At 39.4% G+C, this 27292-nt stretch overlaps 1 protein-coding gene across 1 annotated transcript; it reads right to left on the bottom strand.

The window, feature by feature from the left end:
* Nucleotides 1-14388: 14388 nt before the first annotated feature.
* Nucleotides 14389-25445, bottom strand: MINAR2 (membrane integral NOTCH2 associated receptor 2). Its single transcript, XM_058825884.1, has 4 exons — nucleotides 25281-25445; nucleotides 17260-17505; nucleotides 16284-16443; nucleotides 14389-14561 (listed from the first exon to the last, which is right to left on the bottom strand). The coding sequence occupies exons 1-4, from the start codon at nucleotides 25443-25445 to the stop codon at nucleotides 14389-14391; spliced, it is 744 nt and encodes a 247-aa protein (XP_058681867.1).
* Nucleotides 25446-27292: the final 1847 nt, after the last annotated feature.

The following is a 27292-nucleotide window of genomic DNA, read 5'->3' as shown; positions in this document are numbered from 1 at the left end:
GAGAATTTAAACATGCCATGGATAAACTATTCAATTCCTATCAAAGACATTGGAAAGGTGCTTATAGGTTTCAACAAACCTTGGAATGGGCCTGAAATCCTGTTTAGGCCTGAGACCTTTCTTATGCTTTCTGGGTTTCAACACAGGTAGGTTCTTTCACAGCTGCACTGGGAGCCTGATTAGATGTTGGTTGAGGAACATATACATGCACAATATGAAGAGTAGCTGTGCCACCTTGTGAAACAACACTGTGGTTGCAGTCAGATGGTTCACTATGGCTTCCAGACAGAGTAATTTGAAGAGAGTAATTTCCAGAGAGAGAATTTGAAGCAAATCCACCAATTTCCTGGCAGCATTTCATTATAAGTCAAACAATCACATAGTGTCTTCAAGACCAAGTTACTATTACACTGTTTTATTTTATATCTTTTATTAGAAAAATACCTTAAAAGAAACAGCTTCTCTACTTGTTTTCTGATTTATTTGCTGAAAATTCTTTCTCAATTTTGAAAAAAAATTTTCTTTTAGCTGCTCATTCCTGCCCTGTGTAGCTGCAATACATTGTGTGAAGCGTAGATATCTCTTGATAGCAGAAGCTTTTAAAAAATAATTATTTCTTTGTCAAAAGTAATCATTAATTTATATGAAGTATTTTGTTCAGAGAATCTAGAATTTTGAGGGGAAACACAAACAAACAAACAAATCTTCTAAGAGGCATAAAGGATTTCCCAAGGGAAAAGGTTGGATTTTTTATCTTTCTATGACTGCGTTCAAAAATTAAGAATAAATAAATAAATAAATGAAGTTAAAGCAATTGAAAGAAAACACTTTTTAGGTTTAAAATATATTATATTTCTGTCAGTAAAATTATGTGTGAGAAATATCAGCCTCAAAATATATTCAACTAATTTCTCCAATAAAATGGTTTCTCTGATTTAAAAATACATCACATAAAATACATAATAATTTTTAACTAGCATTGTTTACTTATAATACAAATAGGAGATTTGATTATTAATGGTGGAAACCTCCACTTGGCTGAAGAGAACCCCACAATTGAAAAATGAATAATCTCTGATTTCCATTCTATCATTTCACTGATTCAATGAGCAGTTTGTGGCATATTTTCTCTACTCAGTTACCCAGTACATGGTGGCCCAAGTTCAGCAGAATTTATTCTTTTTAGCATGGAAGTTATCCTAATGGGATTAGGACAATTAAACTAGAAGTCTCAAAACAAAAATTATGAAAGGTTAACTTTGTGCATAAAATAAAGACACCACAATATTTTGCTTTAGAATGACTATATTTTTTGAGATGCTACAACGTACAGGTTTGAATATAAATGAACTGTCTCCAAATCACTAATGTGGGAATTAAGCTTGTTGTGATTATGGAAATAAAGTGCTTGAAATTATGTCCATTTAAACTTTTTTTTTCTTTAATAAGAAAATTAATAATTTTGTGCCTGAACACATTTAAATGTAGCTCAAAATACAGTTTCCTAGTTGAATGTATTTTTACACTTAAAAGTGGCTAGAGTGAAGAGAGAAATTATTAAATTCAATTTGTGACTTATATGCATTTAGCAGCTTAACATTCTCAGAGCAATGGCATCAAGCGTGAAGTCTGACAAATTTGCTTTGCAAAATCCTGCTGCTTACATAGCTACTTGTATTTCATGCAACATTTGCAAAGCAAAAGTTTACTTGCTGGGGAACTGGCATTCACAACACTGATGAGCATCAATGTATAACAAATTGCAGAAAATATCCAGGACTCAGAATTTTTTATCAATTTAGATTGTGGCCTTGAGGTAAGAGTTCAGAAAATGTACAGATTTACTGTCTCATGCCACAAGTTTCTAAGAGAAATTTTCTCGTGGGTAAGTTTCTGAAATTTCAGATAATCATAAGACAAATATGTATAAATCTCTCTGATGATAAAATAAGCATATATGTCTTGCTTTCTTTTGCATTATCCTGACTATGGTTGTCTCCAAGAACTGCATCTATGTAAAATCTAGCTAAAGTGAAACAGGCTTCGGATTTTGAAGGTAGGCTAGTTAGTCAGGCTCCTGTTCCACATGGGAGCCCATCCTTCCAGGCTGGAAGATGCAAGATTGATGGCAGCAGGATGATTCTGAAGAATTTTCATTTCATCTATATAAGGGAACAATTTTATATGCCTTGTGCCTCCGAGCTACTAAGGCTTATGTGGCAGCCATAGAAGAAGGGGCTGTTAAGATCTGCTGAGTGCTCTGTGGACAAAGACATGAAAGTTCCCCCGAGGCAAGGAGGATAAATTGCCAATTATTCTTAGTTAGTAGATGAAGGACCTAGCAATTCCTCAAGTAGTATATTCCAGCACTTCCATTACGTATAGTTCTTTTCACATGTCTGAGACAAGCAGGACTGATATGGAAAGATATCATCATCATTGTATCACCCAAAGAAAACAGCCACAAAGTATTTAGCATGGAGGGCATGCACTGCTCGTTTTGGCTGGACTGGTAAGACTGACTGCTGTGGCCATCAAAACTTACGCTCTATCATTTTCCTCACTATAATATTTTATAAAGCAGAAGGGAAGGAAAGGAGAAGCCAGCAACCAACTAAACAAAACTTTGAAAGGCTGGAGATAGACCTGAAGGTACAGCTGAACAGCACAATATAAAAACATTTGTGGGGAGACCACCCCATTCCTCCCTATTCCTGAAACATGGACAGTAAACAACATTTGATCTCATTATCTGAAGATATTTTTATATTAAATTAGTGGTTGAAGTCTATTACTAGCTATATTTGTCCTTATTTCACCAGTAATTGTAAATGAGAAAGCAAGAAATCAGCATTTCTTTGTTCTTGCTCTGTGTATGTCACTAATCCTTGTCTCTGGCTCCTTTTATTCAAGTAATCACCACTAGAAATTTTTATACTAGAACTTAGATTTTTCAGCTAACTAATTATTTTATCTCAATATTACTTTAAACAGATTTCAGCTATTAAGCAGCTAGTACAATATGCAAGAGCATATCCAATAAAACCATGCTGTGTTAATTTGCAGCATTTCTCTTCTGCTATGGTCCAAAAGATGATTAATATACTAAACCAGGGATATTTGGTAAATACAGCCTATAAGTATTTTTCTCTATCAAGTACACATCAAGATCCCTGCTACTACTACCCCGAAAGTAGCATTTCCCAAGCAGCATAAGGCTGCAGAATTTATTTGCAGGAGAACACTTGCTATGGATTGACCTCCCTATTCTGATGTAAAGGTTCAGACTTCAACTCTTCTCATATTCTTTCCTTTTCGCAAAGTGTGATTTCCTGAGCAGAGGGGAGTCAGAATATTCCTTTTCTGTCTCTTGCAGTGTCAGGCAGGAAATTATAGATTTCATTGAAGATCTAAAATTTGGCATTCTCTTCCATTTATTTAGCTTCACTCTTTGAAACCAGGGACATGGGGAAAAAAGTCTTATCTTCACCTTCAATACACTCAGTGATTCATCTCTTCTGTTTTCAGAGTTGTATTTGAAAGCCTTTTCACACTGAAGAGTGCTCAGCATGCTGCTTTATGCTTAAACAGTAGCTGACAGATCCTACACAAGAAAAGAGTCTCCTTTTCAATACCTCATTTTCAATGAAGCTGAGGTTAGCATTGGGGCATATTCTTAGAAGGGAGCTCACCACTGACACAAGTTTTCAGCAGAATGATATATTACATAATGGGAAGGCATGAATAAGTTTAGAGCACTGCCATGCAAAAATCCCTTGGGTTCTAAAGGAAACAAATAAGTGGTTTCTCAAAGAAACAGTGCCAGCACTAAGAAAAAGAAATTTCCATTGTATGCATTTACTGTGCACCCATCAGTAAGTACAACTGAACCAACCTGACTTAACTTTACATTTTTTTATGCCTTAAATAAAATAAAGAATTATGCAAAATGTGAAAAAGAAGTACTGAAAACAAGGCTAAAAATTTAATAAAGTATCCAGGGAGTAAAATTACTCAGGATAACAGTAGGATCAGAGGTAACAAGGACTTCTTGTGTAGGTACAGAAAAAGCAGTGATGTTGAGCAGACCAGAGGGCAGATATGTGAGCACTCATTATATATTTCCTTCCTTTAAAATACCATCATAATTTTCAGTAATTTTAACTGAGGAGGCTATTTTTGAACTGGTTGATAACAGAGTCAGTACCAAAGACATAATAATTCAGTACAGAATAGGGCAGAAAGACACCAATGAGAACCTTTAGGGAATTTAGATATTACAAAGGTGAAGTCTAGGAAGTTTGGAGAACTGGGTTACTGCTGTAAAACGAGAAGCTGCCTCTCATAATAGTGAGTTTGGTGAGGTTCTACAAAAACAAAACAGGACCAATGTTAAACTGGCCTAAATTTTAAACATCAGTGTTGAAAAATCTCATAATTTAAAATTATTATGTGTTATGAGTTTTAAAATCTCATAACTACTTAACAATGGCTTCCAGAGAGAATAACCTGAAGCAAATCTATCAATTTCCCATCATGTAAAAGCCTAACAAGAGCTGAGAGTAGAAAGTTCTCCTGAACTTGGAGCTTTCTTGAGCACAGGAGGCTGTGCTTGGTCCATTTCTATTTTTGACAACAAAAACATGTCCTGAGGCTTCAACATGCTTTGCAGAATCAAATCTGCATTTCTTGAAGATGGCTCAGGTTCAGTCACTCAAAAATTCTATATTTTTGAGCATGGTGCTCAAAATTAGAGCAGGGAAATTTGATATGTTATTCTTAGTACCAATTCTTTAATTTGTTCCAGATTTTTCAGATCCTCTGCTGAGATTGACATTGGAAATTAGGAGTCTGCACAGATGCCTTTACTTTAAAAGCCTTCTACCATAGTTCTGATCAGAGCTCCCATCTGCTCTGTGTTAAAGTTCAAGTGACTTCAGTTTCTCCTTCTAGTTCCACTGGACACCTCCACAGTGGTTCTAAACTCTCCTAACATTAATTAATTTTTCCAAATATTTCTGTTGAGGTTTGCAGGCTCTATTGCCCTGACAGACCATGGGATTTTGTGCCATGTCAATGCCGTACACACCACTCTCCAAGCTTGTGCAATAAAATGTCCCAGCTGTGATTTCTTAATGAGCATTTGCTGGTACACTTCCAACACTGAATTCTTTATAAAAAGTTATCTTCCTTGTCTGCCATTTGGCTATCTAGGTCACAAGTGTGATAACTGTAATAATGCATCTTAACAGGAATCTCCTGAAGGAAAGCCACCAAAAAACTTGGAGTTTTTTGAAAATTTTATTTCAGAGATGCAATGTTATGATTTCTCCAGAGAAAAATATAGGGTTTGTATCTTACTGGTTTGCAGCTTACTGTACTAGCAGTGTGTTTTGCCAGGGTGCATTTCATACCAAAACATTGTTCAATTCACAATAGCATAGTTAATAATATAAATAATAGCATAGTCTCTCTTTCTCTCTTTCTTCTCATTTCACTTGAAACTCCAAAACAAGAGACCTTAGAAGACAGGTTAAAAGTCAAAGCCATCTGCTTCTACTTGCTGGGGAAAAAAAAAAATGAAGGAAATACCTAGGGTTTGGGCATATTCTGTCAGCATAATTAAAATAGAACAAAATCCTTGATTATGAGCAACATTTACTGAGAACTTTCTTCACTTTATTTTTCTGGAATAGATAAAAACTCATTTTGTGTTTTAACATAACCACATTGAACAAATGATGTGCAGGATGAGTCAAAATTATTCACCTCTTTACAAAGAGTAAGGATTTTTTTTTTTTTTTAATAAAAACTAGCTACTGCTTTTTTTTATCAGAAGTAGCATGGTGATAATTTAGGCAGTGTATCTGCACTCGGCAGCTCTCAGCTGTTTTCCTCAGGAACAGGATCTGCTCACCCAGGAACTGGGTGATGGTTTGGTGACAGCCACCAACTTCCCAGGATCTCTCAGCTTACCATTTCTTAAAGCAGCCTGGGACTGTTTCTTAACAGAACCTGGTCATCTGTATCCTACCTCTGAGAGCATCGTATTTCAGAGTCTACCTGTTTTCATCAGTCTTTACTCAGTCATTTTGAAGTCTGTTTCTTTCAATGTATAATGGCCATTTTTTTGAGGGCCCTGGCCCTAATGCAGAGCATGATTCTGCTGTAGGTGCTGGTGCAGCTTCCTGCAGATGGTATGTCACTGGCTGAGACAGCTCAATGTGGCATGCCAGTCTCCAGAGAACATTACATGGCCTGTGGTGTAAATATGGTGCACTTAAAAATATGTCAGAAGAAACTGCAAAAAGATACTGATTTATTTTGAAGCTTAAATGTGCTTGCCAAGCTTGCATACTGTCAATGTGCAGCATGAACAGAAACTGGCTAGAAGCAAGCTGTGGATGTAATTGGCTCCATAAACTTGAACTGTGTCAGATAACCAAATGTGATGTTGGTATATACAGATACAACCAGGATGGATCAGCAGGAGATAACTTTGTGTCAGAAAAGAAATTTGAGAAGAAACTCAAGTATATATACTGTATTTATACTGTAAAAGGAGGATTTGTCTAACAACACTGCTGATGTTACAAAGAACATCTTCCAGGGCATCCTGACATCCTCTCTGAATGCCATGCATGAAAGGAAGATATCAGAAAATCCTAAGCCATTGAACTTTTTTTTGAGGAGAATATTATTCAGATTCATTAGAATGAATACTTAAGACATGCCCCTTATTTTTCTCAAGTTTTAAAGGTATAGCTAGAAGCACATCTTCCAATATAAAGCTGTCAGGAAAAGCCTCCTGTACTTCAGTATTTGTCAATCAAGTGTAGTATATCACTGTACTACTAGTGACAGGATTTAGCTCTTTAGTTTGCTGAGCTTTGTAATGGATGACTTCCTCATCAACTCATTGATCAACAGGTTTCTCCCATAGATTCTGCTGAAATCATCAGTAACAGCTTATTTTTTAATACTTCATAAACATGCAGCAGTTTACTTAATTACTAGGTTTGAAACTGATTTTGGAAACTGAGCAACTCCTGATAATTGACAGAAATACCTATAATTATGGTTTTGGTGAGCTGTCACTGTATCTCATATTTATGGTCCACATCACCATGCTGAGTAATAAAGTTAAAATGGATTAAGAAAACAACAGCAAAAAAGAAGTTTTATTTCCAGCAAGCGTTCAGCCACCAGTCGTAGCATGTTAAAACATTTGCAGGGGAGAAAGTGTGGAGGATCTTTTCCATTAAAAGAAAGGGACATTTCTCCAGAGTGAACTGATCCCACAAGAAGCTTCAGTGGGAGCCAGCAGAGATGACCAGTGTTCCCTGCCTGGTTTGCCCCAGTTGCAGGGCTGCCCCACACCCCAGGTAGGCAGTGCAGCCTGCTGAGCTGCTTCAGTGTCCAGCTGCTTGTCTAAACTGACTGTCTGACAGGCAGGCTGCCCACACCCCTACATGCCCTTGACAGCCCCAGCTCAGCTGTGTGAGAAATGCAGCTCTGTAATTCAGTACATCTGTGTAATTCAGGATGAAAATACGCTGAAAAGCATGTCGGGAGCACGAGGTGTATGACTGAGAATCCAAGAGATGTTACAGGTGTCAAACAAACGGAAAGGTCAATGATAGCTGCCTGCTGCCAGGATGCAGGGAGAGGAAGTCAAGGCACTTTGGCAGCATTTGACTGAGCCATCATCACAATTGTGATGAACTCAGGGGTGCAGGCAATAATTTACCATATGGAAGGAGATTTTACTTGGAACGGAATCAGATTTTCTGATGATAGAATTGCCTTCTGAAAACAAGGTCACTGACTCCTTGCTTGTCATGGGGGTATGGACACACCACTGGGGAAAGTGTCTGACCAAGGCACATACACAATGTGATACAAGACACAATCTAGTCACTAAGGTAAAATCCAGTGGATTTCACTATAAAGATCCTACCATCAAATTCCTTTATTTTTGTCAAAAAACACCCCAAAGAAGCTGATTCCTCACTTCAAGGTCAGATATACATTTAGGCCCTTAGTGAATTCTTCTCTCCCTCGGCAGTTTGCAGTGTGTTGCAACATTCATTCCCACACAACATTACTGCTATAAACCCTTTTACTCACTTGTTTTCTACTGCCTCGGGATTTGAAAACTTGCCAATTTAACACGCTGCCTTCCAGGCTGCAAGCAATATCTCTACTCCATTCACCTGGAGGACCCATCTTTCTCTAGCTTTGATCTTTGCATAAACTTACACTTCCTACTTAATTACTTTTCATATTTAATATTTTAACCCATATGTAAAAAGGCAGAGATACTGCTGAATAGACTCATTCAATTCTAAATGCCTTGCCCAGGATCTATTCTTGTCCTAAGTATACTTTCCATGTCACATTTCAATCAGGGACAAAGCCTGATTTAATGTCATAGCTTTCTCTTTATCCTCAGCTTAATCTTCACGAATTAGGAGGTTTTCCATTCAATTTCTTGGGTTTTTTTAATTTTTAAACAGTCTCTATAAACTATGCTCTATGGTAACTCAATATTGCAGGCATTTCAGAAGTGTTTATGGGGTGCAATAACTTGTCAGACCCTTAGAGCAATACAGATCATTTCAGACAAAATAGAGCTTCCAGATTCCTTACTTGAACTTTTTTCCCCACAAATGATTCTGAAACTTGATGCAGTTAACATTAAGAAGCAGACTTTTAAAAAATGAAAGTAAAAATAAAAATTTAGGCCCTCAACTATGCAAATTACCTACATGCCAGTTTACTAACAGTTGGCTCAGCTCACATCTCAACGAGCTGAGACAAAATTTATGGCATTGCTCATTAAAAAGCCAGAGAGCTAATGCAAATTTAAAGATTGAATGCCCTGTGCTCATTTTAGCCTAAGAACTACTTTTATGAGGCACACAGTCTCTCCTTTAGCAATTCACCAGCAGGGCTAATCATACACAGAACATTATTCACTAATGGCTTCTGTATTCAGATTATTTTATACCCCAAGCAGTTTCAAAACATCATTCTTACAGTTCAGAAAATAAAAGAAAGTATATGTGGGAGTCAAAAAGAGGAATCAGACTTTGAACAAAAGCAAGCATCTCCCACAACAAAGCCATCCCCTGTTATTTCCACTATCTTTATCTCTTCTATTTCTGAGAAAGGACCAAGATATTAAAAAGAGAGACCCAAACAGCTGAACAAAAAACCCCTGCTTCAGCATGCATGGTTGTATGTGTGTTTTCAGTATGAAGTTGTGTCTAGAGAAAAGCAGCTTCAAAGACTGAACAGGCACACACCCCCACAGGTACTAAAAACAGCAGTCTTCCAAATTTGAAGCAAATAAGCCCAATACTCAGTAGATTTGTGCTGTGTGTTGAACAATAACCATACTGCCATAAAACTTTCTGCTTTCCACCTTAACTCCACAGCACTTCCTCCAAGAAGACTAACCTTACCACAGGCACTAAGAATTCCCACAGATGAACCCACTTACAGTTACAAGAGTTCCAATTTACTACAGCAGCTGCAGCAAATTGATTTCTGAGCTGAGAGTGGCCTATTGGAGAATTTCCAAAAAGAGCACAATCAGCACAGAGGAAACCCCAGAGAGAAACAAGCCCTCTTCAGGAAGGCTGGTTCATATACTGGGTTGTCTGTGAAGCTAAATACATGGATAGAAAAAATAATGCACACTTTTCTGTGTGTTTTCAGAAAATGACATAGCAAGTCATGCTGCTATGAATTAAACTCTTCTCTTTCACCCTAAAAATTGCCTGCCAACTGGTTACAATAATGCATTGAAAATATAATTGTGTGCAGGATTTTTGTTGCTGGGTTGCCTTAATAGAATGTAATATATCAGAGGAGAGAGTGTCCAGCATTTTTTCCACAACCAGATGATTACAATAGGTCTGGTGAGGAAAAAGAATCATTAATGATATGTAATTTGTAACTGGATATTCTGACTCTCAGATTTAGTGCCTCATGATCAGCATTTAGCCGTATCAGGATCATTGCAAGAAGTTTCCAGTTCCAAAGATTAACCAATTAGCCAATTAACCAATTAACCAAGATTATCTTCCATTATTAGAAAATCCTGGCAAGCAATTCTGTCAGGAAGAGGGTTGCCTGTCAGAATGCACTACCACCAGTGACCAGACTGGCTGCTCCCAAGGAAAGCTCACTTACAAACAGCTGCAAAAGGAAGAAATCAAGAGGGATAGAGGGATCTGGTCAAAAGCTGCTTACCTAAAGAACATGATCATTCAAACTCCACCTCAGCTCAAACTTGAACTACAGATTTCAGCAGAAATCTGCCTGGAATATGTTTTTGTTTGGAGAGGAGAGGAGGGAACAATGCTCCCAAAAATCCCAAATCTCGCAAGTTAAATCTTTTAGAGATTGAGATTCATGGACTTACAGATAAATATTACATGAAGAATTTTACTTTTCTTTACCATTGTTCTGTTGTCCTCCTTTCAGACAATGGGCTATAAGTGGGCACAGGTCTATTAAACTTGACTTACAACTCTGAGTCTGTAGTGCCACCAGGTTGCTGAGAAATAAATTGAACCATGGCAGATGTCATGTTCCTACCTATGAATCCAGGTACCTGAAGAGGGATGTAGCAGTGTCTTCAGTCCAAACCAGTATCATGGGAAATAAGAGCTGGAACAGAGAAAGCCTTTCAACGTAAGTAGGATCTCTCTGACACAAGAGTCTTTCCTGCATCCAGCAATGCATTCCTCCAGAATGCAAATAATCAGGTTCACAAATAAACAGGTTATGGCCATGCAGGTAAGGCCCCAGGAGAACTGTCAATACACAAAAATTTGTATGCTTCTTCATCTACAAATTAAGGTTAATTAAGGCAATAAACTAAAAAACTAAAAATAAAAAAAAAAAGTAGATAATTCTGAAGGCACTTTTCAAAAAGGAAGACATACAGGAAGAAGTGTTGTTAAATCAAGAAGTATATTCTGCTTAAAATACTAGGTGTTAAAAACTTTTAAAATTTACCTCATGCAATGAAGTGATACACTATCTTACATCTGTCACTTGTTACAGCAGGTAACTGCTACTCTAATTTTTGAAATCTAGATGCATCTTCTAACCACTAGAACTACATGAGAAAACAGTTGACAGAGGCATTGCATTTGTTGTGCTGGGTGGCTGTCTGATGGCTGGCTAGATCCCTCATAAATTTGTATTTCAGTGAATTACTCAACTTACATGAGCGTAACCACATAGAATAGATCCTTGGCGTGTGTTCAGCAGTCTGATCTACTTCAAATATCTCTGAGCTAATCAGTGGGACTTGGGTAGGGAAGTTTGTGGCAGACCTTCCTGATCTTTCAGTGATGGATAGCAGAGAGTCACAGCGTCCACACAGGTTCTGCTGTTATGGTTATTAATTCACCATTCACACACCAAAATACTAAAAATTAAAGGAGTAACTTCTGCCTTATCCTGAGATATTTGTAGTATATTGCAATTTACAACTCAAATTGCTTCTTTCTTTTTCAAATCCTGATGTGACCAGCTAATTCTACTCATAGCAAACTCAAAAATGTCTCCTTCAATCCCCTTTTTCTGTTATTTACCTTGCCTTCTGTAATAGGTTGACAGGAAGAAAAAAAAAATTAGGCTGAAAGATGAAAACATTACCCTGCTAAAACAACAAGCCCTGTGAGATCCTTTTCATGGATCAGGTCTGTGCTTTACTGAAGGGGAGTGGTAGCTATAATTTTCCCAAATTGTGCCTATTGAACTGCCAGAGCCAAGCCGGACTCTGTTTTCAGCAACTTTACAGGCCAAAACCAAATAAAGTGAGAACATAGTTGCATATTTATTGACGCTTTTGGGATGAGAATAATGAAGCAAAGGAAGAGAAAGGCTGAGAATTTTCTCAACAGAATCCTCCAATACATTTGGAATAGCAATTTGGGGGAGCAGTTGTACTGAAAGCCAGTAAAAAATTTCAATCAATTACATAGTTTTAAAAGCTAATCCTTTTTTACTGGAGAAAAGGTAATTTCTCTAAAATCACTTGTGAAATATAGTAATTGCCAGGGCAATTATAAGTGGGCATAATCTGCAGAACTCGTACTTGCTTACAGGTTGCTGCTGTGCAGTTTATAAGAGCAAATTCCTGCAGTTACCGCATGTTATTGCAAGTGTCAGTTTCCCCAGTAAAAGGTAGTATTCTACTGCAGTTATACCATTGTTGTACATCTTTTTAGAGATGCTGGTAAGATATTGATGTATCAGCTTGGTGTGGTATGTTAAGTTTCACTGACTACATAGGAGTTTTTGTTGCTGTTTGAGCTGATTCCTATTGGAATAAAAATTTTAAAATCATGCCAAGATTTTTTTATGTTCTAATACAGACTTGACTTCTTTCTTATCTTTAAACACCTCTTTAAAGTCTTACTGAAGTTTTCTGCAGGGCTGTAGGATAGGGACCTGGGAGTCCTTGTTGAGGCCAAGTTGGACACATGCCAGCAGCGCCCTGGCAGCCAGGAGGGCCAGGCATGTCCTGGGGTTCAACAGGCACAGCATCACCAGCCAAGAAAGGAAGGGGATTGTCCCCTCTGCCCTGAGCTGGGCCAGCCTCACCTCCTGTGCTGGGGGCAGTTTTGGGTGCCACAATCTAAAAAAGACATTAAGCTATTAGAGAGAATCCATAGGAGGACTGTAAGGATGGTGAAGGGTCTGGAGGGGAAGACTTATGAGGAGTGACTGAGGTGTTACTTGGTCTGTTCAGCCTGGAGGAGCCTGTGGGGAGACCTCACTGAGGTCTTCAACATTCACACAGAGTGAAAGAGGAACAGGCACCAATGCTTTCATTTTTGTGACCAGTGACAGGACTTGAAGAAACAGAATGAAGCAGAGTGAGGGGAGGTTTAGTTTGGATATCAGCAAAAGGTTCTTCAGCCAGAGGGTGGCTGGGCACTGGAACAGGCTCCCTGGGGAACTGGTCACAGCACCAAGCCTGACAGAGCTCATAAAGCATTTGGACAATGCTCTCAGGCAGATGGTGAAATTCTTGGGATGTCCTGTGCAGAGCCAGGAGTGGGACTAAATGATCCTGATGGGACAATTCAGCATATTCTATTATTCTGTGAAAATATGAAATTTTATGTGTAAGTGTGTTCTCAGGGTAGGAAGAGACCAATGAATGTAGGTCACAAAGATAACCTTCTGGAAACTTACCTAATGGAGTTGTTTCATTCATGGAATCATATAATGATTAACGCTGGCAAACACCTCTAAGATAGTCAGTGCCAACTCTTAAACCAGCACCACTGTAATGGACACTAAACCTTGTCCAATACAAACCATGTTCATACTTTTCTGTAACACTCCCATAGGTGGCAACTCCATCACTTCCCCGGGCATGACAACCATTTCAGTGAAGAATTTTTGATAACATCCGTTTCAAACCTTTCCTGGCACAAATTGAGGCCATTTCCTCTTGTTCTGTCACTTGGTCCCTGGGAAAAGGGGCTGACACCCACGTGTCTACAACCTCTTTTCAGTAGCTGTAGAGAGCAACAAGGTCCCCCTGAGCCTCCTTTTCTTATCATTTTTTTAAGCACTTTTGGAATACACTAAATGTTCTGCTCTCCAGCAACCAACACTGATGCTAGCTTATTATCAGTGTTGTGTGATGACTTGTCTTCTTTCATCTCTGTCATTAATTAATTGAAAGTACCCCAAACTACCCAAACCAACAAAAGCAAAAATCTGACATGACAAAAGAAACAGCACACAGCAATGTCTATCAACCAAAAATTTAATTTTTTTTCTACAAGATATGTAAAGTAATACTTCATCAAATGGTTAAAGAAGAGGTGTCTAATTTATTGTTTTCAGAGTTAGCACATGGTACAAAGGATCCCGAGGCTCCCCCCTGAAGAAAAGTCTTTGTCTCTCGGTCTGTTGAACCGGTTGGTTCCCCTCGAAGTATTCTGTTTATTTTTCCATTACCAAGAGCCCGGTTTGCACAGACAGTGGGCTCAACCCACGCGAGTGCTCTCCGAGGGGGGCAGCAGAAAGCCCCATCCTCCACGGGCGGGCAGGGAGGAGCCTTCGCTTCCCTGCCGGGGCTCCACCCGCTGCGCATCTTCCCGGGAGCGCGCTGGGGCCGCTCCGCCGCGAGGGGTCACCAAAGGAGCCCGCATCCCGAGCGGCGGCTCCCGAGCAGCGCCCAGCACCCAGCAGCCCTTCCCCGCGCCCAACAGAACCATGACATTATTTTAAAAAATAATAAATTTTTTTTAGGAAAAAAAAATAAATAAAAAAACCCCAAAATTAGTCCAAACCGGCATCTTCGCGCCTGACACGTTTTTTCTCTTTACTGGCTCTCCGCTAGGTGACAGCAGTGAAATCGGACTGAAACAGCCCGTAGTGAACTTGGGGCGAAAACGGCTTTACCCTTTCAGCTAAGCCCTCACGGAGTAATGCAGTTGAGAAACTCGCATTATTGGCTGTTTTCCTGGAAATTACAGAGCTCTTTGCTTTTAGGCTTCCAGCCTGCAGGCCTCAATAATTTACAAGAGTACGTCTCTGCATTATATGCAATGCACTTAAAGCAAATGTACTCGGGCTGGAAAAAAGTCAAGTATTGTTGGTTTAATGTGAGTAGTTACTTCATAATGTCAGCTATTAGTCTTGTAAAATACTCCCAAGCTATTGCTTTTGCAAACTGAATGGGCCTGATCTTTCAGACAAGAACCCTCGTCTGCACTGAAATTGCAGCAAGGCAGGAGACGGAGTTCCCTTGTATATTTGCAGCAACGTCCAATTTGTAACAGGGATACTAATTTTATGCAAATGCATTTAAATGCTACTACTCTTTTGCACACCAGATTAAAGCTCTAAGCTTTTCTAGCTTGAAATTTTTTTAGGTTGATTCTTCAGACTAGTTACAGTACAAGCCTAGAGTAGGGTCCAAGAAGTTACAGCGCACACAATAATCAACCATGGACCAGATGAGAAGGAAGGAATGAGATACACTTGTCTGAAGATTAATTCACCTTGATATGAATTGAAGCACTGTGTACCTGCTGTAAGTAGGGCACATTCTAGAATTCAGAGGGGACAGTATAAGTCTTCTGTCTTAGCTCTATTCCTGACTAATCCAAAGCACCTTTCCTTGGGACAAGAAGCAGACCTGGTATAACCTCAACTTTCCAGCTTCTGTCTATCTGTGAGATTCTCTTTCAAATGGGAAATCCCTATCTCAATAGTATTCATAGGTCATTAAATACCAAATACAGAGGTAAAAGGGCTTGCAGCACCCAGAGTAACTTTTCAGAAAGGAAATAATTACTTGAAGTTCTTGTCTCCCTGTTCATTCACTTTTTATTTTGTCATTTTACCTCATGTTTTGATTTTTCTGAATTATTCTGAGGTGTATTAATTTAACTCTCTGTGTGCTCTAAACATTTCATTTTGTTCCTTTAATTTACAAAGACCTTTTTCACAGCCTGGTTATATAACTTTAATATTTTTAAGGTGCATTAATTCCAGTTTATACTCTAGTAATTCACAGATTTTGTAAAAAAAAAAAAATATTGTCATTCCATCTTTTGGGATGTCATGTTGATGACATATGTTGAAAAAAGATGACCTAGTGATGAAAGAACTTTGTCACAGGTCTCAGGGATTTTTTTTTTAATAGAAACTCAGTGACCTATTTTCTGTTTTTCTTCTTTGAAAAAGTAAGTAAGAAAATATTTATGCATTTAGGCTGGATTTTACTACATGCTGCATCATTGCAGCAATGCATTCAGTCACTAAGTAATGTGTTAGTTTTTGTTTTATAATTCTTTGTGACACCTTGAATGATGCTTTATAATGCTTTGCTATATTCTAAAAATAGCTATCATAAAAAAGACAAAGAGGATGGTAGATATTTATTAGAAAAAATAGTCAGCTGGTTCTCTATACACACTATATATAACGTACCATACATACTGACTTAAATCACTAATCCAAAGAAGGCACTAAAAAGATACATTATAGTTTTCTTTTTAAATTATACCTGTGGGACATTCAGCTGTGCTCAGAATATTTGCCTCTTTTCATGGTCAATTTCTTGTGCTGTACAGGAACGTTTTAAAGAAGTAATGTCAAATAAATTGTGTTTGTGATAAAAAAAAAATGGAATTCAAATAAAACCAGAGAAGGGAACAGTTAAGTAAAAATATTTATTGAAAAAATTTTCGTCATCATTTGGCTATATTAAGTAAGTAAAATACTAAGTGTGATTACGGTAATTAGGATGCAAATGGCTAGTACCATGAGCAGAATGATTCGGCAATATTTTGAATGCTCTTTTTCTCTCTCCTTTTTTAACAAGGTATCATATCCAGGAGTATAAATATCCCCCATCCAGAACTGTAGATCATTAGGATTTTCCTAGAAGAAAAATCAGAAAATGAAATCAGTTTCTCTTTTACACACAAAGTCATTAGAACATACCCAGAAGTATTTTGGCTATCATCAGATACTGATTAATGAATTTAAGACATCACAACACATATACAAGACACTTTCACTTGAATGTAGGTTGTGCTACTTTCCAGATGCTGCAAATGTTCCACTGGGGAAAATTAAAACCACACTTTTCATCCAGGAACCAAAAGTAGGACACCAGCCATTGAAATGTATTTGAAACCCAAGAACAAACCATATTGCCTTTTCAAGATGAGATGTCATTGTATAAACACAGCTCTGACTCCCTTTACAAAAAATGAAACAGTGGAAGAAAACAAAAACAAAAGTAATCCTAAAAGTGATTTGTGCCCACACAGAAGGGGGCAGAATCCTGTATAGTGTGGACGAGGCTAAGAAAAATATATGCTATTTGATAACAGAATTTTGCTATTAAAAATTATTAAAGTGACTATATAGTATTTAAGTGCCACATCTGTAGTTCTTCACTATGCAAACAGGGAAGCTGAGTTGTAAAGTATTGTGGTTTAAGAATTTCTCTAATCAGAGAAAATGATAGAAACCAATCTATTTAAAATTTAAATTCCGGGAGTCTCACCCGATATCTAGATTTCTTTCCTGATCAAATTCATGTTAATGTCATGTTTGTACCAGAAAATACATCCATATTTACTTCTGTAATCCCACATGAAGATCCAAGTGGGCTGCACAGTGCTTTATGCATACATCACAGAGCTCGCAGCAATGTACCTGCTCAAACACAGCACGACAGCTGATTACCTTTATGTGGCTGGCCAAGTTAGAGTGCAGTGACTGTCTGTCATAGTCTTGCACAGTCCAGGAAGGGGTCTTTTTCTTCTCCTCCCAGTCATCATCCACATGGCTATCACTATACAATGGGTTGCTCTTGATTGTGGATTTCAGGGTGATGGGAGTAATGTGTTTCCCCAGGGATTTATCTATTATTTCTTGACTATCCCTGTTCAAGTCTAAGCCTGGCAGCTCAGTGACAGTTGTCTTTTCTCTCTGTAAGACACAAGTTAGATCAGAATATGGCTTTCATTTGCATTACCTACAATATAGGCCCCCTTCCTGAGTTATCACTTGTAATGCAACAGAGTCATTTTAAAACTACGCATGCAACCATTTTTCTCCTTCTGGCAAACTTCTACAGTGAGGGAGCCTGACTGCTCACTCTGGGTAGATTTCTTCCTTCTGGGGAAAACAGGTGGGTACATTAAGTTCTTTTGCAAATGTGAACTGACATTATAATGCCTGCTGGAAGAAAGCCTCTGCTTCAGTGAAACAGTGCTATGGAGAGCTGCAGTAGAACATTACAGTTCTGGTGAAAGCATGGATGTGTGACGCAAAAGCAAAGATGTAAGGACAAAGCAGAAAGATCACAGGGTCAAAGGTGTTGCAAATGACGACTTCAACTGGAAATGCATCTCTGATAACACAGGTATGACTCACAGCTCTGTTCACACTCTTGAATGCTAGACCCACGCCAGGATGTCGAAGAGGCTCCTCATTCAACTGAGGGCACTGTCAGAATTCACAGGTAATATCTGAGCAGTCTCCCAATAACAAAAGCTGTTAAATAGAACATGTGAGTGTCAGGGGAGGAAGGGAGAAGAGGAGCAGTCCTGCTGGGATCATATTTTTTGAGAAATCATAAGCTGCTTCTTAAAACAGCAGTAAGAGCCTCTCTAGGGGTCTGTAAAGTCCTAGTTAAAATACTTTTCAATCTGTAATTGCATGGAGGAATACAATCAGACTCTGTAGTCCAAGATATTCAATATTTGTCACAACCTTCTGTCCCCAAGACTTTCCATGAACCTATCACTGATCTGTGGTACCACAGTGTGTCAGCTACCTGAGAGACCTGCTTTTTGCAGAGCCTTTGTCTTACACTAACACCTCTCCCATCTTTCTGGATTTTAGAACCAACATAGAGCCATCTATAATTCATCCCTCCTCATACTTTTGTATTTAGGATCTTTATGTTGAGTCAAGGGGAGCCTTGGCCTGATTCAGTGGTCCTGTGTTAGGTATGCTGGGAGGGGGAAATCTCCACCCCTCTCCTGCTCTCAGAAATCAAAAAGATATGGGCAGCACCTGCTGCAAGATGCACTTAAGGTAAAGGGCACATAATAAACAGCCAGTGAAGAATCTGGGCCCTGAGAAACTTAATTCTGTATAAGGATGACTTTCCCTGAATTTTTCACTTTTACTGAGATGTCCAGATGTTAAGGTACCACAGGCTGAATAGACTTCAGCTGCAAAAGGGGTAGGAGAATGTCCTGCTTCTCCTTCCACCTTTCTGGTGGGAGCTCAGGCCATCTGACCTGCTGCACCGTGGCTTTGGAAACGGCTTGGACACTTAATCCAGTCAGTGAACGTCCCTAAGATGATAGCAAACTGTTGGTTTCTTCTGCTTGAGTAATTTTCCATCCACTTTGTGGGCTGGTGAATCCTCTTTCAGTGGAAGTCAGCAGCTGTGGGCTACCACCTGCTTCATGACTGCAGTGTCTGTGCACATGTATAGGCTTGTATACATTGGTCTGAGGCAGGCAGGTATAGAAGGAAGCATAAGGACAGATTTCCTTCACAAAGTGAAGGTGGAGAAGAGAAAACAACAGACTTTGTCTAAGAAACTCTAGGAGGAGGCATCACGCTGGTATTCCTACCACTAAATCCTGCATAAATGACTAAGCATGTTTCCCATCAATAATTGCCATTAGTAGGTGGGTGGTTCCTCAGTGACCTCCCATCCTTCTGCTAGTTCATAATTTCCACATGTCGTTCCTTAGCCTTCACATGTCCCCTGATAATATTACTCTCTGCATTGCAGTTACAGCTGGCACTGAAGCCCTCTGGGCTGTGCTGGCCAGATTTCAGCTGAGCTGGTGTTTTGAACTGCCTTTTCTTTCTGACTGCATTTTATTTTATTTACTTTATTTCTTATTTAAGATTTGTCATTGACCTTAATGACTCTTCCCTCAGGCTTGCTAAATAGTTGAACTTGGAGAGCATTTTGTTGAAGAACGCGAACTGTCTCACCAGGGGATGATTGGTCTCCCTAGGCTAAAATGTTGTGAAAAGAATGTGACTTGACAGTAATTTTTAAAGCTGTTTTAGATAAAATTCTGCAAAACTTGGAATAGGTGGCATGATGCAAAAATTTGTTTGTAAAAACAGTGCTTTGTGGCAAAACTTTTTTCTCTACTGTCTGAAGTACCTTTCTTTTCATGGGCATGAGGAAAGTGTGGTGGCTTGGAGCAGAAGCAGAGAGGAAACAGATTGGGAGAGGCAACTGGATTTTATCATGAGAACTGGACTGGAATTTGGGTAGGATATAGTTTGCAGAAATTTTAGAGCACAGACATTGAAGTGACAAACTTCAGAGAGTACACTTGAGTACTGCAGATGCTTGATTATAAAATTTTTGTGGTAGATATGTCCTACAGACTAGTTAGGGAAAAAGAAGGACAGAAGCTGGAATCACATGCAAACCCCAAAAGTTTTAGGCCTAAGAAATCATAAGAAGAAATAGGAACACTATTGCATTAAACATATGCATTTCTAGAAGGAGAGAAACATAAGATTAAGTTAAATATTCTTGCTAGTATTAATTCTTGCAAAAGCAACTTTTTAACATTTTCTTTTAAGATTCAAAGGGCATCCCAATCTTTGTCACAGACTGACTCATGCAGCAAATGTTCAAAGGAAGAGAAAAGTACTGTAAATTTAGATATCAATATCCATTACAAAATTCATACAATACACACTGAATATAAGAAGACAGTGTGAATGAGGGTGGAACAGAGCAAATCAAAGGCAATTTATGTTATTATTCACTGAATGGAAGGAGTGAGCAGTGAATACTCAAGGAAGCAGTAGTTAAAGAACACTGAAAACTGTAGATTAAATACATTTGTGAAATACTTATTTAACAAAACTAAAAATGCTCAACTCTGAAAACACATAACTGTGTTTGATATACATATAACTCATCAGCAAGAACACTGTTATAGCTGGTTAAAAACTCATTTTTCACTGAGAAAACTACGTCCATCTTTGACAGACCTAGAGAGCTGTCATGTACAAAGCCCAAAGATCTATAGACAGCCAATGTTAGTTCCATTACTGAGTCAACATGTACCTGCTCCATGTTTTCTTCTAACTGATTGTTTTATAAAGCAAATTATGCATACCTTACAATACATACAACTAAAATTATAATTTAGTCTTCATTACTAGGAAGAATTTTTATCTCATTTTTATCCTGACTTCATCCTTCTGTTTCTGCTGCTATTGCTGTTGACAGCACTGAAACAACCCAAGAGCCTAACCATTCTTTTCTCAGCCTGTGATATGAGGTATCACCCATCAAACCAAGGACATCAGTGGTTAAACCTAGACCTTGGTTTCAAGCACATCTAATTGAAAGAAGAGATTAAGTTAAACAATTAAGGAAATTTATTTCCTGGAACTCAAGCTTTTCTTTCCTTTCCCCCCAGATAGAACCAGTTTCTCTGCTCCCATGGCGAGCCCTGGTTTCCACCTGATGTTGGCAGTGATGCTCAGGGAAAGTAAGAAATGCTGTTGATGAGCAACTACACCTAGACATTTTAACCAAGGCAGTCCTACAGAAGACTACAGCCATTAGATACAACAGGATTTATTTCGTAACAGCCTTCTCAATCCTAATGATAGTGACTAACAGGGTGGTCATTTTATTTGGTAGTAGTTTGTTTAATACTATAACCCTCTGTTGTGCAAAAACCTTGCAACAGATTGTGGAGGACCCTCCCTGCACTTGTAAGGACATTTCTCTGATGTGTGGAACTATTTTGAAGGCAGACAAAAGGTCAGACAGACAAAAACCTCCTAGGGTGTGAATCCCTGTGGTAGGTGTATCAATTGTATAGTTATTGCTAGACATTTGGAAAATAAGAAAGCTCTTTTGTTATGAAGAATATTAGCACTTGAGAGCTTTGTTCAACAAATCTCGTCCCATAGGAGGTGTTATGGAAAAGCAATTGGGAAGGCAAGGATTAACCAAAGGTTAAGGAGATAGGAAAGACAGTAGTAGACAGAAAGATAGGCAGACAGCTCACATCAAGGATTCCTGAGAAGCCTGAGCAGGTCCAGATGAAGCTGCAAAGACTAACAGAGGGTTGGAGCACCTCTGCTATGAAGATAGTTTTGGTGAGCAGATAGTTTTGGTGAGCTGGGTTTGCTCAGCCTGGGGAAGAGAAGGCTACAGGGAGACCATGTAGCCTTCTAGAACATACAGATGTCTGACAAGAAAGCTGAAGAGAAGATTTTTGCAAAAATAGGACAAGGGAAATGGCTTTGAACTGAAAAAGGGCAGGTTTAGATTAGCTGTAAGGACGACATTCATCCCTGCGAGGATAGTGAGACACTTGAACAGGTTGCCCAGAGAATTTGTGAATGCCCCATCCCTGACACTGTTCAAAGCCAGGCTGACTGGGGCTTTGAAGACACCTTCTCAAGTGGAAGACATCTCTGCCTATGGCTGGGGAGCTGGAACCAGATGATCTGTAAGGTCCCTTCCAAATCAAATCTCTCAGTGATCCTAGGAATAAAAATTCTCTTAAGGAAGGAAATGAAGAGGATCTGGATTACTTGTGAGAGACATTAAGGCAGCCTCAGGTACTGCAAAACTGAAAAGCTAGCTGATATGGACAGGGAAGAGATCAGTAGATGGTTATAAACACTTCAGCCAAAGTGACGGGAATATTTAGAGCAAAGTGAATATTCATATGGACAATATTAATTGTGCATCATTGAGACTACTTGTTATAATGAATTGTTTAGTTAAAAAAGTGTTTTATCTGTCACTGGTAATGCAGTTCTGCAGGGCTGTGAGTGCATTATATAAGAACTTTTGTACGGTCTCAAACCAAATCTCCTGCCAACCTTGCAGCTGGGTCCTATTGTGGCCAGTTGCAGATGTCTAGGGAAGAATAAGGAAGAGAGTGGAAATACGTCATGCACGTATGAGCCAGGGGACAAAGAAGTGACTCTGGCACCTAACTTACAGACTTTAAAAAATCTCTTGTCCTGGTATACTGAGAAACAAGGAAAGACAGGACACAGGTGTTAATTCATATGTAAGGCTGAAAAAACACCATGCCAAGAAGTAGCACGCTGCTAAGACTGAATGCTCTCTGCTGTCTTCCAGAAATAGGGAGGGAAAAGGGAAATATAAACAAGACAGAGAAGTCTGAGAATTGCAGAAAACTACCAGGTTGACTACGGGGGAGACATGCATGAGAAGCAGATATAGAGGATTAATCATCTGGTGTATGCTGGGCATTAAAACATATTGTGGGGCAGAGAGTCCAGTAGGACTGGAGATTGTCAGGATGAGCAGAATGCAGTCAGCAGTGATCCATTTGCAAGAGAAAGTCTGGGCTTTTTATGCTGCTTTTCACAAGGAAGGGCCAAAATTCCTGGACTGCTTTATGGTTTGTTTTAGTCAAAGTAGACGATGAAAGTACATGCTAAGCAGAGAAGCTGTTTAGTTTGCCTGATATCAAAGAGTAAAGTGAGGAGAAAGACCAGCAGCTTTTTGTCATTACATGAAGCTGCTTTTTTAAATGGAAACAAATTTTAAAACTTATAGGTGGAGAAAATGCATAAGCACTTCAGTGCATTTGAATTAAAGTGATATCATAAGGGTCTGGGAGAGACCACAAACATATCACTGAGAAGTCACTTTGCATAGGGAGCCCTGAGTAGCATTAGTTTCTTAAAAGAATATTAACTTCTAAAGAGGGAATTTAGGCTACTCTCAAGGTTTAATCTGAAATGAATTCTCTCTCCCCCTCCTGCCCCCCTTCCTCCATCTCCGAATTAACTAACCCTTAACCCCATTATCTCTCTCATATGAAAGCGAAATATGTTATTCCTGCACCATTAGCTCTGCACTGTGCCATCGTGTTTCTTCTAATGTCTGGAACTCATCAGTACTTTTCACTTTATTTGATTGTCAGCAAAAGGGGAAAAAGAAGGCGAGCTCCTAAGGGAGAAAGAATGGGACAACGAATTTTATCTGGACAGCTTGAATTCACTAATGACTACACTTAAAAGTATAGATTGTGTCCTAGGTTTAACACTTATAAAATACACCACTTTGCAAACTCAGTTTTTGGAGGCATGGTGAATACAGACATTTCCTTTGAAACAGCCATCCCGGGGCTGGGACACAGAGTTCCAGGAAAACCTTCTCGCTGGTGGCAAAAAGCAGAGCACAAGTCAAAAAGCACAGGGCTCCCTACACATTTTTAATCCTCCCGCAGCTCTGCAGCCCTGGCTCGGTGACAGTGCGTCCTGATTGACAACAATGGGGAGAAGGATCCCCGCTGCGGAGGAGGCTCTGTGTGTGGCTGCCTCCCTCCTGCACAAAAGAGGGGAGGGGGTGAGGCCGGCATTGCACCATACCCTGCAGTTTGGGTTCCTTCAGGCTCCGTCCCTCGGTTCGGGCTGCTTGCAAGGGACACTAGGGGCGAGCGCGTGCTCCCCGCCCCAGCTCCGCTTGGGGAGTCGCCAGCAAAGATTATACAACACGAACAGAGTGGCTGGAGGCAGCGGAGAAGGCAGACGGAAGGGTGTCTGGGGTCGGGAAGAAGCTGGGCAAAGTATGGGGGGAGCATTGAAGCGGGTGTCACGGGGGGAGGACTTTTGCAAATGGAGGAGGGCCGGAATAGACTCTGGTAGGGAGCAAAAGGGTTCGGAGAGCTGATGGGGAGAAATGTCTGAAAGGGAGCAGTGCAACGGGAAGTAGCTGTGGGAGACTTTCAGCATCATTCTCCTCCCTTCCCCCAGGTTCAACTTTGGCTCTTACTCCTCATTCCCCCGGGAAATCAGACCCCCACCCTAAGGATCCTGAGAATGTAGACCCTTCTCCATCACCCCCCTCACCCCAACCACTTACGTCTCCATCCCTTGACAAGAACCAGACCTTGGAGCATTTGCTCATGCTAGGGGTGGGGAAAGGCGAGGGGCTCCCTGGGCAGCAGGGAAGGAGCACTGTGGAGCAGCAAGTGGGGCCCAGAGGGGTGTGAGCTGATGCAGCTGTACTGCTGCTGATCCAGACATGAACTTCTCCTCCGCCAGCTCCAGGGCCTCTGCTAGGCAGTGCATATTTACATTTTTACCAAGAAACTGCTGCTACCTCTATTTAATAACCTGGATTAATGCAGTCGGCATGTTTCACACTTTCAACAGTTGTATTTCAGTATAACAAGGCCAAAGTTGAATGAGAAAAGAAAGAATAGGGAAAATAAAAAGGGAAAATAAAAAGGAAGTTATGGTGAGCTATGTAGATATATATGCTTGTAGCAAGAATCTCAAATGTCCCTCTAATGTGCCTTTTCACCAAATTTAAGGGATATGACTTCAATTTCAGTTTTAAATCTGGGGCTTATGTCTTCAGAGAGCACTTCCTTGCACACCTTTAGTACAATTAAGTGGCATTTGACTTCAGTAGACTTTCTGGAAAATACAATGAAGATGTTATAGAGAGCAGTAGAAAGCCCAATACATGGAAATAAAGTCAGTGGACTCCCCTGAAGAGAGTAACTCTTCTCATGGAGCCTGATCCTTGCTGATGTCAGTGGGAAAATATACAGGAATAATAACGATGCCGATTAAGAGATGCAGGAAGCTGAGACTACAGCTGATGTGTCACCATCACGTAATTATTCCCCTGATCCTTAAAACAAGGTAGAAAAATCAGGAAAATGCCAGCCTCTTTTAGACCTTACCTGTAAATAGATCCTGTTGTGCCACCGCTGCACTCCAGGTAAAGCTGCTTCTGGGAATTTTGCCCATTTGGCTGGCAGAAAGGCAGAGTTTTTCACTAAAGATTTAACCTCCAGTTGCAGGAATTTATCGGGATGGTTGTTGTTTGGCAAAACGGAGAGGTCCATGTTTCTGTGCTGTAGTGTAATAATGAAAACAGCCCCAGCTTCTGCTTCCTGACTGTGCATGCTCTTTCTATTATTAATGACGTGAAGAAGGATACGACAGTTTCCTGAAACTGTATCTGACCCCTGTTTGGTATCAGGCTCACTTATATCATCTACCAATGATAAAAGATTGTTTAGAAGTGGCACAGCAGACAGGACAAGTTTTTGTAAGTGCCTGGCTTAAGTTTTCAGGTTCAAGGTCTATTTTGATAGATACATATGCCCTCATTAAAACTAACTGAGTACCAGTGAGTAGATGCATAAGACACTCAAATGCATACCAGCACTTCCTCAAGTTATCTGCCAAAATGTCAAGCCTACAATACTTCAAAGTAATATTTTTTTTCCCCCCGAGAAAATTAGAAGCAGCTTCCAGTCAAAGCAAGTCCTCCTTTTCTGCAGCAGTACCAAGAGGCTCCATTGTGCTATGTGGGTTGGTACCATTTACCACAACAGCTATGACATGCACTTTTTTAGGGTCAGGGATTTCTTTCACAGTAAATTCTTCTTGACCCTGGGAAATAGTAGATTGTTTCAAGTAATTGATAACAGAAGTTTTCAGGGAATTGATTCTGCTCCCATTCAAATGAGTGGAAAAATTCACTGTTACTGACTTGAATGGTATGGTCTCAGTCCCATCACTTTTATTATTTTGAGATTTGATATTTTCATTATAATTTTCAAGTCCTAAGTCCTTTTGACTTTCAGCTAATGAAATTCCCCTTCTCACTATGGCCTCTATGTACGACTAGCAAAAGTAGCCTCCGTATTCTTATTTTAACCTTTTCTTAAAATATATATGTTTTTCTAGGATATGTTTCCTTTTCGTGAAACTGCTACAGAGGATCTTGAAATCCAGGAAAAACCTTTCTTGAATCAAATTTATGCTGAGAACTAGAGCATCACAAAAAAAATAGCTCTGTACTTAGACTGCAGAATCAAACCAATCTATTTACCACACAGAAAATAGCTGAAATATAGAAACTAAATAAAAATAGGAAAACATTTTTTAAATCCCAAAGTAAAAAATTAATAGTTGGATATACATATAAATTAAACCCCTTATTTACTTAAAAGTTCATGATGTTCCTTGCATGTAATTATTGGAGGCTATTTTAGACCATATCTGTTTAAAATTATTAACATGGCACCTTTCAAGTAGATGCTCAAATAAGTATCTGTGAACAGCCACAAAAGAGACAGTAGTGACTGTGTTTCTGAGTGGATGTGCATGCTTTGGGGGAATCTGGTGCTACATTTACAGCTATGTCTCCCCAGTCTAATGAAGCTCTGAAACACTAATACACCTTTCTAGTGTGCCCTAGGGATTACCATCAGGCTGCTGCCTTAGACTTAAAACCATGACACATAGTTCTCACTTTTTCCTTGTGCAGTAGTAACTAAGGGAGCGATAATTTGTGTTCTAAAATTCATGGGTATAATGCAACCATGACTTCTTAAATATAGACTTTCCAGCATCTCTTGAAACACAGGGCTTTTCATTACTACTGTAGCATAAGATGTGTGTGCCTGTGTGAGTTTACGTACCAAGGCATCTACTCCATTAGACATAAGAACATAAAAGACATCTTACTAATTCAGACCTCTCCCAGTCCCAGGATCTATCACTTTGTTTGAGATGGGCAAGAACAAAATGCTCTTTTGGGAGACAGTGTATACCTGGATACTTTCTGCAGTTCATTCTTTTACTCCCTCAGAAGCCACATAAATTTTTTTTGTGCTGAAGTATCTCTTTCCCAGCCTTTTCATTATCTATTTATAAATAGTTTATAAAGTTAACAGCTTTT

The sequence above is a fragment of the Poecile atricapillus genome, chromosome Z (genome assembly GCF_030490865.1).
Source record: "Poecile atricapillus isolate bPoeAtr1 chromosome Z, bPoeAtr1.hap1, whole genome shotgun sequence".
NCBI lineage: Eukaryota > Metazoa > Chordata > Aves > Passeriformes > Paridae > Poecile > Poecile atricapillus.
Note: the sequence above shows the minus strand (reverse complement) of the source record. Positions and strands in the feature narration are given on the sequence as shown.

What these genes read in the sequence shown, in the direction of transcription:
- MINAR2 (XM_058825884.1), bottom strand. Translation starts at nt 25,445, where the DNA reads ATGGACCTCTCCGTTTTGCCAAACAACAACCATCCCGATAAATTCCTG. An exon ending in ACAACAGGATCTATTTACAG is followed by an intron (nt 17,506 to 25,280) that starts GTAAGGTCTAAA and finishes TGTGTCTTACAG; the next exon opens with AGAGAAAAGACAACTGTCAC. An exon ending in AATTACCGTAATCACACTTA is followed by an intron (nt 14,562 to 16,283) that starts GTATTTTACTTA and finishes TAAATTATTGAG; the next exon opens with GCCTGCAGGCTGGAAGCCTA.